The sequence below is a fragment of the Bubalus bubalis genome, chromosome 4 (genome assembly GCF_019923935.1).
Source record: "Bubalus bubalis isolate 160015118507 breed Murrah chromosome 4, NDDB_SH_1, whole genome shotgun sequence".
Classification (NCBI taxonomy): domain Eukaryota; kingdom Metazoa; phylum Chordata; class Mammalia; order Artiodactyla; family Bovidae; genus Bubalus; species Bubalus bubalis.
Window position 1 is genome coordinate 91,906,243 of NC_059160.1, and position 12,490 is coordinate 91,918,732.

At 45.5% G+C, this 12,490-nt stretch overlaps 1 protein-coding gene across 6 annotated transcripts in view; it reads left to right on the plus strand.

Moving 5' to 3' along the window:
- Nucleotides 1-6,516: 6,516 nt before the first annotated feature.
- SLC4A8 (solute carrier family 4 member 8) overlaps nucleotides 6,517-12,490 on the plus strand; it is an 84,201-nt gene continuing 78,227 nt past the window's right edge. For 3 of the 6 annotated variants that reach the window (XM_044941757.2, XM_025284198.3, XR_003108908.3), the window contains exon 1: nucleotides 6,517-6,743. In XM_044941757.2, coding sequence (XP_044797692.2) covers nucleotides 6,699-6,743 — 45 coding nt within the window. In that variant the 5' untranslated portion in view covers nucleotides 6,517-6,698. The remainder of the gene's footprint in view (nucleotides 6,744-12,490) is intronic. The other 3 variants (XM_025284192.3, XM_044941755.2, XM_025284193.3) reach the window with 1 other exon arrangement.

Below are 12,490 nucleotides of genomic sequence, written 5' to 3' on the forward strand. Positions count from 1 at the left end.
TTTCTCATTCTGTTGTTTTCCTCTATTTCTTTGCATTGATTGCTGAAGAAGGCTTTCTTATCTCTTCTTGCTATTCTTTGGAACTCTGCATTCAGATGTTTATATCTTTCCTTTTCTCCTTTGCTTTTCACTTCTCTTCTTTTCACAGCTATTTGTAAGGCCTCCCCAGACAGCCATTTTGCTTTTTTGCATTTCTTTTCTATGGGAATGGTCTTGATCCCTGTCTCCTGTACAGTGTCACGAACCTCATTCCATAGTTCATCAGGCACTCTATCTATAAGATCTAGGCCCAAGGTGTAAATGAGTACAGTATAGGCAATTCCTTTTCTTTCACCTCTCATTGTATTTCATATTTATTTATTTTTGGTGCTTGGGCTTTTGCCGCGAGTGGGGGCTATTCTGTAGTTGTGGTGTGCAGGCTTCTCATTTCAGTGGCTTCTCTTGTTTCGAGCAGGGACTCTAGGTGCTCGGGTTCCAGCAGTTCACCTGGGCTTACTTGCCCTGAGGCATGTGGATCTTCCTGAACCATGGATTGAACCTGTGTCCCTGCCTTGGCAGGCAGATTCTTACCAGGGAAGTCCTCTTTTTAAATATATACTTTATTGTTTGTTTATTTTAATTTTAGTTGTTCTGCATCTTCCTGCTTTGTGTGGGCTTTCTCTAGTTATCGCTAGCAGGCACTACTCTTTGTTGTGGCGCTCAGGCTTCCCACTGCTGTGACTTTTCTTGTTGTGCAGCACAGACTCTAAGTGCTCGGCCTTCAGTAGCTGTGGCACTCGGGCTCTAGAGCGCTGACTCAGTAGTTGTGGTGCCTGGGCTTAGTTGCTCCACGGCATGTGGAATCTTCCTGGACCAGGGATCAAACTTGTGTCCCCTGCGCTGGCAGGCAGATTCTTAGCCGCTGTACCACCAAGGAAGTCCAGTCCTCTTTTTAAAAACTTTTCTGGCCGTGCCGCACAGCTAGCGTGATCTTAGTTCTCCAACCAGAGATTGAACCCCAGGTCCATGGTGGTAAGTGTGCCAAGTCCTAACCACTGAACCCGCCAGGGAATCCCCCAGTGTAGGCGATTTCTATGGATGATGTTGACGATGACGAATGGTGGGAGAGTGATTTTCGCAGGCAAGAGGCAGTTTGTGTAGCATTTTGTTGTTTTTCTGTATGATGTGTAGTGTCCCAGGCTGGCAGCCTGCTGTGAACTAAGAAAACTGCATTCTGTAGTCTCTCTAGATATGCTGTGACTTGGCAAGGGCCGACTGTGTATCATGCACCTGCATGACCTTTTCAGCTTGACAAAGAATAGTGTCTCTCTCCGGCTCCCTGCTCCCTCCACAGGAAATGCTCCCAGACAACCGCACAACAAGCCCTAATTAAGTCTTTCCTCGAATCCTGACGTCTTTTCCTCCAACCTTTCCTTGGTTTTTGATGTATAATTAAGAGGAATGTGGAGAAACCAAACCAGGCATAAGATGCAGCTGGGATTGGGCCACTACCTAATGGCAAGTAAAGACTAAAACCTCTGCCCTGGCAGCTCTTTTGACAGTTTAAACTGGGCAAGAAACATGGTACGCAGATGGAGAAATTAAGATGCTTTTGATGGAAACATTGGTTGCAATTATGTGAGGACATTTCCTCAGACCTTTTGAGTTACTTGTGTTTTGTGCCTTTTTGTCTCTGAATAAGAGAATCTCAATGTTTTCCAGCCAATATTTAAAAATAATACAGGTAAGGTGCTTAGTGCTTCCCTGGGCAGGCTGTGAACATATCCTTACAATGAGATGCAAAATTTGGGTCTCTGTCTACTTACCTGTAAAGAGAGTCCCACAGATTTTATCATGTCCCCAGAGGTTCAAGACCTAACCTCTCCCCACCAAAGTTTAAGAACACTAGTATTAGAGAAAGGAAGGATCTAGAGACAAAGATGGAAAAATAGCCACATTTGGAAGTCACAAAGGGAGGGTGGAGCTTCTAATGTCAGGGAAGGACTGAAGTCCAGGCAGCCCCATGGGAGGCAGTAAGTGGTTATGTGTGTATACTCTGTAATGAGGTACTTCTGAGCTCAGACTGAGGGTCTCCATTTATAAACTGTGCTTGCTGTGTGAACTGGCGTAGCTTACATTTCTAAGCCTCCGTCTTCAGTGTTCTCATCTGTAAAATGATGGAGGAGATAGAACCTACCTCACAGAGTTGTTGCAAGCCTCCTTGCTTCCCTGTGAGATGTGTGTGTGTGTATGTTTGTGTGTATGTGTGTGCGCGTGTGGGGTCTCTGTCTCTACCCATGTTTTGCATTTTCCTCTCTATTTTATGTCTCCTCCTCCAAGAATTCTGTGCAGGCCTCAGAAGTTTCTGAGTTCTGTTTTGCTGGGTTCTCCGCCCGCCCCCCACCCCCCAACTCCCACTTTATTTAGAAGAATAATCAGTGTGAGGTGGTATCCTTGGCTGAATATCTTCCTCCTTCCAGGTCCTTCCACACCTCTTTGCTGGCCAGGCTGAGAGCGGCATATTTGCTCCTTTCCAAGCTGTGTAGAGAGCTGAAGGTGCCAGTGGCCTAGTGCCTGGGGCCTGGAGCCAACGAGCTCGCCTTCTTTGGGAAGGAGAACACAAAACAGCCCTGGGAGGGGAGAGCCTGTCTCTGCAGACAGACAGCTGCCTCAGGGCAGTCTTGCAGCCGCCTCTGCAGCCAATTCTTTTTGTAATTTGCACAATAGACCAGAAGATGGGGCTCTTGACCCTGGAGTCAAAAGCCAGAGGCTCTGACTTTTTCTACATTTGAACTGGAGTCAAATCAGACTTGTAGAGCTCTTAGTAGTAATCCTCTCCCTCCTGCTTCTTCTCTGTGCCCTGACAACTCGTGCCCACTCTCATGAGAGCACCATGAGCTGGCTCTTTAGGGAGTGGCAAATGGAGGGCACATCTTTCTTCTGGTCACCATCCTTGGCCCCTCCAGAATTGCCATGTTGCCAGTCAGCCTAAATGACCCCCTGCCTCAGCTTCCCCCCTTTAACCCACCTTGCCCCCAATGGCAGATTTCACCAATGGTACCACTTACATAGGACAGTGTCATATAGTGGCCAGGGACTCTAAACTCAGACAGATCCATCCTTGACTCATCAAATGAGACTCTCCTCACCTCCTCAGAAAAGCCCTCCCTGACCATCCCATCTACAGTAGCTCTCTCCACCCCGCTGGCCAATACTCTATCACATAACTTTGCAGTTTACTTCATTGCAGCTCTCATAATCTGTACTTGTGTTCATTTTTACTTGTTTGCTGTTTCTCCACTAGATTGCAAGGCTCAAGAGGTGATCATATCCCAGCCTAATATCTACTTAACCTTGAGAAAGTTGCTAAACTTCTCAGCCTCAGTTTTCTTACCAGTGAAATGGATAAACTATGAAGTGTTAGGAATATTAAATGACATAGTGCATTTACACCACTAAACCCAGGTCCTGGTGTGTGGACAAATTCTTTAAAATTTTCAACAGTATCATATTTCTATCATATGAGAAAAAAAAAAAGTCTGAACTGATTAGCTGTTTCTTTATAACTTGGTCATTTTTTCTTTACCACAATTTTTATTTCCTACTGCTCTTCTCCATACCTTTCTGCTTTGGTCCAAATTGTGGCTATCCTGAATGGGTCTTATGCTTTCCTGGTTGCTAAGTCATTCCCTAAGAACTAAGATGCTTGCTCTTCTTACTCTGGCTTGACTGTTTTGGGGTTTAACCCAAATCAATGTCCTCTGTGTCATGTTCCAAGTTAAAAAAAAATTATTTTCTCTTGGAAATTTTTATAATCTTTGTGGTTTATATAACTTATATGGCTCTTGTTTTATGTTCTATTATCTTGTCATCATATTAACATTTTCTCTTCTAAATTTTTATAACCTTTGTTGTCTATATCACTCATATAGCTCTTGTTTTATATTCTGTTATCTTGCCATCAGACCACCTGATCTGCCTCTTCAGAAATTTGTATGCAGGTCAGGAAGCAACAGTTAGAACTGGACATGGAACAACAGACTGGTTCCAAATAGGAAAAGGAGTTCGTCAAGGCTGTATATTGTCACCCTGTTTATTTAACTATATGCAGAGTACATCATGAGAAACGCTGGACTGGAAGAAACACAAGCTGGAATCAAGATTGCTGGGAGAAATATCAATCACCTCAGATATGCAGATGATACCACCCTTATGGCAGAAAGTGAAGAGGAACTAAAAAGCCTCTTGATGAAAGTGAAAGAGGAGAGTGAAAAAGTTGGCTTAAAGCTCAACATTCAGAAAACGAAGATCATGGCATCCGGTCCCACCACTTCATGGGAAATAGATGGGGAAACAGTGGAAACAGTGTCAGACTTTATTTTTCTGGGCTCCAAAATCACTGCAGATGGTGACTGCAGCCATGAAATTAAAAGACGCTTACTCCTTGGAAGGAAAGTTATGACCAACCTAGATAGCATATTCAAAAGCAAAGACATTACTTTGCCAACAAAGGTCTGTCTAGTCAAGGCTATGGTTTTTCCAGTGGTCATGTATGGATGTGAGAGTTGGACTATGAAGAAGGTGGAGCGCCGAAGAATTGATGCTTTTGAACTGTGGTGTTGGAGAAGACTCTTGAGAGTCCCTTGGACTGCAAGGAGATCCAACCAGTCCATTCTGAAGGAGATCAGCCCTGGGATTTCTTTGGAAGGAATGATGCTAAAGCTGAAACTCCAATACTTTGGCCACCTCATGTGAAGAGTTGACTCACTGGAAAAGACTCTGATGCTGGGAGGGATTGGGGGCAAGAGGAGAAGGGGACGACAGAGGATGAGATGGCTGGATGGCATCACTGACTCGATGGACATGAGTCTGAGTGAACTCCGGGAGTTGGTGATGGACAGGGAGGCCTGGTGTGCTGCGATTCATGGGGTCGCAAAGAGTCAGACACGACTGAGCTGCTGATCTGATCTGATCTGATCTTGCCATCATATTAACATATATCCTGTTCCCCTGATTAGACCATAAGCCCTCTGGAGATACATATTTTATTTTAGATTTTGCTGCATCTTCAGTGCCATTTGGGCTTGTACTTTGTGTTATTGTTATATGTTTTTGGTTATACTGAATTAAAAGTACATATATTCACTTATATATTTATAAGTTATATTTATTTATATATACTTATATAACTTACATATTTATAATTATGTTCTATGTGCCCAGCATTCTTTGAGGCTTTGTACAGAAGGGCATAAGAAAAATAATTATTTCCTTCAAAAAATGACAGTGTTACAGTAAGCTAAAGTTAACATTTAATTAAAGTACTTGACCATAGCATGGAAGGTATAAGGAAGGTATGAAGTGCTATGAAGATTCAAAGGGGAGTGATGACATCTCTTAGGAGTATTGAGGAGAGTAGAATCAAGTTTCTTGGAAGAGGTGGCCTTTAAGGTTGACTTTATGATTAAGTTTTTGATGGGCAAAAATAGGGTTGAATTACAGATTCAAGGGACAGAATTAGTGAAGAGGTCAACAAAGACTGGGGAAATGAACACTAAGGCTCAGAAATGGGCCCAAGACCTTAAATTGAAGACTGGAAATATGGTTCTGCCTCAGGGACACGGAAGCACAAACTTGGTTCAGATTTCAGAGCCAGCGCAAGCAATGGTATGCAGGGGTTGAACACTGAATGTGCACCAGCCAGGCTATGCTCCCCAGTGTAGTTTCTTCGGAGGCTGAGAATGATTTGCACCTGCTCTTTTTCTTTTAATAATGTGAACTCTCCTACCGTCTGATGTGATAGTGGACATAAAGGAAAAGACCCCTTTCCTCCTCTTGGGGACAGAGGGTTGGTTAGATTATGGCCAGTCTCTCGTGTTTTAAACCCAAATCAAATTGAATGTGTTACTCATGGGTTTCTAACTTTGCCTTAAATCAGTAGTTATTCTTTTGTTAAATAATTTGCCCTAGATTATTTCTCAGAAAAGTTGGAAGCATTTTTGTGGAATTGTTTCAATCATCTTCCGAAGCTCAACCCCGTGCTTTTCACTGCCAACCTGAGGCCCAGGGAGAAGACCTGTGTTCGTAGTCTATCTGTGGAGGGGATTGGATCACTGCCTGCCTGCTTCTCTTTGATACTATTAATCTGGCCACTAGCTCGAGGATTAACAAGTAATTTGAGAAGGCCCTTCCCTCTCATTCTGTTACTTCCTTCTGCAAGCTCAAGGGATGGTTCCCCAGAATTTAAAAATAATTATTACCAAGGAATAAAATCATGATAGACAAACCTGACACTTTCTCAGTTTTCAAGGGTCAGGTGCATCCTCAAATAGAACCACGAGATCTTCAATTTCTAGCAAGCAGTTGGGAGGACCTTCAAGCCCAGAGGCCCCTGAAGGGAGGGAGGCGGTTTCCACGGCAACCGGGCCCCGGAGCGGTTGGCTCCCCCGGCTCCCTCCTCCACCTCCTGGTAGCCCAGGGTACCGCCGGACAGCGTCCTCCCGTGCTCCGCGCCCTGATTGGCCGTACAGGCCGCGCGCTGATTGGCTGCGGCGAAGCCTCGCGGGCCGGTGGCTATGGAGGCGGCGGCGGTTGATGGTTGACCGTTGGCACCGGGGTAGGGGGTCGCCGCTCGGGCGATCTGCTCAAACCCGACCGGAGTGCGTGGCCTGCTGACGTTCGGCCTGGACCCCGCGCGCGAGACCTAGTTGGGCTCCGCCATGCCGGCCGGGAGTAACGATCCGGATGGCGTCCTCAGCTATCAGGTAGGGCCCCGCCTCCCGCCCCTCCCAGGGGCTCAGCCTCCTCATCCTCTGCCCACCCTCCTTTCTCTGCCCCCGAGCCCGGTCTTCGCAGGCCACTCCCTGAGGGCGAGGGGAGGCCAACCCGCGACACCAGGGGGCGCTCCGGGAGGTCGGGGATCGGGCCCGGGCTGCGAGAGGGTGACCTTGGGCCAAACCGGCAGCCGCATCCTTTGCGTGGCCCCCTGAGGAGCCCTGACGGCCCGCGGCCGGTGACCTCTGTTCTGCTCAGGTCCTCCTTGCTGGGAAAGAGGCTGGCTTCTAGCCTTGTCGCGTCCTGCTGGAATGTGGGAGAAAGGATAGCCAGGGACCTTGCTCTGGTGGGGCAGGGTTCCTCTTTGTGTTTATTAATGGGGCTTTCTGGTTCCTTACTGGCTCAGAGGAAGAGCTGGAAAAGACTGGAGGCTGGGACCAAACGCTCAGCCTTGTTTGTGTGCATAAAACTCCCTTCATTCCATGGCACAGACAGGCTGACAAGTTCTGGATAGCGAAGTGGACAGAGGCTGGAAAAGTGTTGAGGGGTCAGGAACAGGTGTTTACTTAAAGAAATGAAGAAACAGGTTTAAGAAACTGATAACTGTTGGGGTGGCTAGTGTAAGGTAAAGCATTGGACTGGGCATCAGAGACTGTAGGTTCAAATCTACATCTGCCTCACATGGGCTTTGTGACCTTGAGTAAGTCACTTGCCTCTTTGAATCACATTTCCCCATCTAGTAAAATAGGGATAAGAATACCTGCTTTGCTTACTTCACAGGGTGGTTTTAAGAACTAAATGAGCAGCTGTTTGGGAAGGGGCTTTGTTAAACGATGTGGCAACCAGTATAGGAGAGATAACTCATTGAATTCTCACTCCCCCCTTTCCTGTGCCCATCAGGTGATATGCTCATTGCTCTGCAAAGAGATACTGAAGGGAGGTCAGATATGAAGTGGGGGGCTGTGAAGAGAATGATGGACCTACTCAGAAGGATGACAGGTCTTGAAACAAGGGCCACAGTGATGTCAGGATGGTTTTTGTAAAGAGACAGAACTCTTCTGAGTTTGGAGCAAAATGGGTATCACTGACTCACTCCTCTTCTGGCAATAGTTTGCTACTAGATGACCCATAATTCCTTTTGCTTGCTCCATCAAAAAAGAAACAACATCTGCGATTTTGGGAAATCCTTCCATATCTAATTTTCCTAAGGTCCACGAAGAATATTCAGCTTATGTTTGTGATACAGTGATGGGCAAAAATAGGCAATATTCTTGCCCTGCTGGAATTTCGCATTTAGTGTGTGTGTGTATAGTCATTTTAATCAGTCACACAAATAAATGTATTATTATAAACTGTGATGAGTGCTTAGAAAGATATGTGGTGCTGTGAATGTGTATCACAATGGTTCCAGCTTTGGTCTCAGATCAGAGATTTTGCTAAGGAAGAAAATTTGGGCAAAGATCTAAAGAATAAGTGTCAACTGAGGGAAGAGGGAGATCAAAGGGCTTTGGAGACAAAGAGAACAGCAGAGGGGGCCCATCGGGTTCAAAGATCTGAAAGAAGGCCAGAGTGGCTGGAGCCACAGGGAGCAAAGAGGTGAATGATGTGAGATGTACTCCAGGGTCATAGCTTACAGAGAGAGGGAGAGAGAGGAGCCAGAGAGAGAATGAGAGCCAATGAGATTATGATCAGATTCTCCTCCTGAAAGATTTTCTGGCTGCACTGGAGAGAACAGGCTGGAACGAATGTGGGGAGACAGTGTCCTTAATATGCAGAATGTGTTCCAGTTGTATTGTCAGGATCATAATAACCCCCAGGCTTCTGTTGGTGCTCTGTGAAACTGATAATTCCTGAGTGCTTCTGGGGTAGGACAGAAAGTAATTATATCTTTTACATCTAGTTCATGAAACTTGGGGGTGGCGGGGTGAGGGGAGAGAAAAAAACAGGATGGGAACAGCAAGACCTTGTAAAGGCTGAGTCAGGTGATGGGCAAATGGGTACTTGAGATAAGATACAGGGGGGAAAAGAAATGAGGATAGAAAGAGGAAAGGAAATGGGGGTAATTTGAGGGAGACAAGTCAATCAGTTGAAAATTACCAACAAAATCTCCTGTATGTCAACTGGGCTGTGTGAAGGGGAGATGGACTTTGCAAAGTGAGCTGGTTGTGTACTTGATGTAAACAGAGATTCCAGGCATCACATCTACATACCGTGTGCCTAGGCTGTTTCCTCTGGTTTGGAGGACTGTGCTGACCCCTGACAGTTCCCTCCGCTTTCTCTCCTGCTTTTCCTTTTACAGTCCACTTGTCCTGTGGCAGCTAGAGAGAGCTTTTAAAAACACAAATCAGATGATGTCATATCCTATCTTGAAACCCTTCAGTGGCTTCCCAGTGCATTTTAGAATAAAATCCAAACATCTTATTATGGCCTCCCAAGTTTCATCATGACCAGGGCCTTGCCCACCCTCCCTGATAGCCTTTCCAACTCTCTCACCATGCACTCCTGCATTGGCTCTCTATCTGTTTCTTCAATGCAACCAGCTCCTCATTCTACAAGAGCTTTGTTCTTGTTGTTCCTGTGGATTTTATTCTACCCAAGTCTTCTCGTGACTCAACTCAGGTGTCATCTCCTCAGAGTAGCTGTCCTTGGTCTCCACTCACAGTTACTCTCTTTCATATGATTCTGCTTCAGTTTTTATTCATTTATTTTTGTCACACCATGCAGCATATGGGATCTTAATTTCCTGACCAGGGATTGGAACCCATGACTCCTGCATTGCAAGTGTGGAGTCCTAACCACTGGACCACCAGGGAAGCCCCTGATTCTGCTTTACTTTCTTAATAGCATATATGACTTATATGATATGGTCTTGTTTATTATCTTTTTAAATAGAAGCATTATGACGGGATGGACTGGGCAGAAAATCTTTTTGTTTACACAGTGCCTGGAATAAAGTTGATGTTCTTTTTTTTTTTTTTTTTTTAAAGTTGATGTTCTGAGTGAGTGAATGACTTTCCTGTATCCACAGCCAGTGTGCCTCTCCTTAAGGAGCTCATGGTCTTGTCAGTATTAGCCCAGAGTCTGAGATGACCATTGCTTTATTACACTCCCTGTTTAAAAGTCTCCCATTTCTGCTATTGTGTCTTTGCTCAGGTGTTCTAGCTGGAAAACTTTCCCCCTCCTATCTACCTAGAATATTCCGTTCTAATCTTTAAGGTCTGGCTCTGTACCAGTGGGCTTCCCAGGTGGCTCAGTGGGCTTCTCAGGTGGCTCAGGGGGTAAGGACTCTGCCTGTAATGCAGGAGATACAGGAGACGTGGGTTTGATCCCTGGGTCAGGAAGATCCTCTGGAGGAGGGCATGGCAACCCACTCCAGTAATTCTTTCCTGGAGAATCCCATGGCCAGAGAACCCTGGTGGGCTACAGTCCATGGGGTCACAAAGAATTGGCACAACTGAGCACGCAAGGGCACTGTATCACTATCAGAATTTCACTTAGTCTTTTCTGCTCAAAACACTCATGAAGTCATATTACTTCTTCCACCCCATACTTGTGAACTCTACATGTTCATCACTGCTGCTAACCTGCCAGCTCCTTGTGATACTGTCTCTGTAAGTTAACTTGCGTGAGTGAGTGCCATGTGCCAGGTACTGGGCCTAGTGCTTTCCCTGCGTTGGCTCAAGTCTTTCAATAACCATGGGATTCACATGCCCTTCTTATCCTTATTTTCCAAATGAGGAAACCAAGAGGTTAAGTAACTTCTAATAAGTGGCAGAGCTGACCCTCTCCAAAGAATGTGCCCTTGGTCTACATGACCATAACTTGTGCCTCTGGCACCGAGACTGGCACCTGGTTCAGAGTGAGCACTTTAACATGTTTGGGAAGATATGTGTGGCAAGGGGTACAAAGGATATATTAGAGTGGGAAGAGCTGGGATGATGGAGGACAGCTAGGTGGCTGTTGGTGGAATTTAGAATGAGTTAACAAAGGCCTGCATTATTGAATTTTGATGAGATCGCCAAAGGTGGTGGGTTCTTAAAGGGCATGATAAGAGTGGAAGATCAGAAAGCTTGAAGGAGAACCTCTAGTTTGGACTGGAACAAGGGACATCTGTAGCTTCAAGTTCTCCTGATCAGCACTTTCAGAATCGAGCAGAATTTCAGGAAGAGAAGGCTACAGAGGTTGAAACTGTCAGCACTTGAAGTGGTGCTGGGAACCTCAGGGAGGCTCAGAGAGGGCAGAAATGGTAAAGGGAAGTGCAAGTGAATTAGGGCAATTACCAAGGCTTTTATGTGAATCAGGCCAACTCAGACTGGGAAATTTTGTAGAAATCTTCAGAATAACAAATCCTGGTGAATGGGTGATAATTGGGAAACTTGGTGGATGGGAAGAGAGGCACACTTCACGTTTAAAGTGGACCTGGAAAAACTCCTGGATGCTACTGCCTGGTGGCCCTGGCCCGTGTTGGTGCATGAAACGCATGCATGTCTCTATAGAGAGCTGGTGACTTCTGAGTGTCATGGTCAGTTCATGGGAAGCAGTCAGTATGTATCTGCTGAATGTTATTGAACAGAAGTATCAACCACAGCAGGTTCTCCTCTCACTGCCTTGCAGTGTACATACAGTCTGCACGTCTCCAGCCTCTCCCACCTCACACTGGGTGTTCCTTTCCTGTGTGGGAATTGAGGGACACATGAGCATTCTCTTTACCTGGTGCTATCAGCTCTACTGGGGAACTTCAATAGTGTGGGCTTTCCTGCCAAGCAGACTTGAGGTAGGCTGGGGATACAATTCAGGTTGCAAATTTACTTCCTTTTGAACTTGTAGATAATTGTCTTTGCTCATGGTTTGCCTTGGCAGGGTGGACAGGGCTGTCAATTAAGCCTATCACAATGGTAATCAGAACACAGAAAAGCAACATGTTTATTCTAAATCGCTGCTAGGTAACAGCAACAAATCCAAGATAACAGAGAGGTTGGTTGTTTCCCATAAAGGTAGTAACAGGTTTACTCTGATCTTGCTAGTTAGGAAGCCATGATGTATGTATTAGTGTCTATTGCTGCCCTAACAAACGACCACACATTTATTGGCTTAGAACAACACAAACTGAGTATCTTACAGTTCTATACTTCAGATTTCCATCATGAGTCTCACTGGGCTAAAATCAGTGTTGGCGAGGCTGTGTTTCTGGAGGCTCTGTGGGAGAATCTGTCTTTTTAACTTCAGCTCTGTGAGGCTGCCTGCATTCCTTAGCTCACAGTTCCCTCCCTCAGCAGCCAAAACCAGCGGCACAGCATCTCTCAGGCCCTGCTTTTATCATCAAACTTCATTCTCTGGCTCAACTCTCCTACCTCCTTCTTCCATTTTTAGGGATCCTTGTAATTACATTGAACCCATGGATAATCCAGATAATGTCCTTATTTTAAGATCCACTGATTAGCGACCCTTCTTCCATCTGCAACCTTAATTCCCTATTGCTGTATAAAGCAATGTATTCTTGGGTTCCAGGGATTAAGATGCGCAAATCCTTTGGGAGGCATTATTCTGCAAACTGCAATGTGCTTACTAGTAAATTGTACTGAACAGGAGTGATTCCAAGTGGGGTTCAATAAAAAATGAAAAATCACTGAGAAACTAGAGTCACTTTGCCATTTTAGGTCCCTAGCAGCCTGCTGAAGAGTCAGACTAGGAAACTTGTGGGTGCTCAGGAGCTCATGGCCCCTGAATGGAGGGCCAG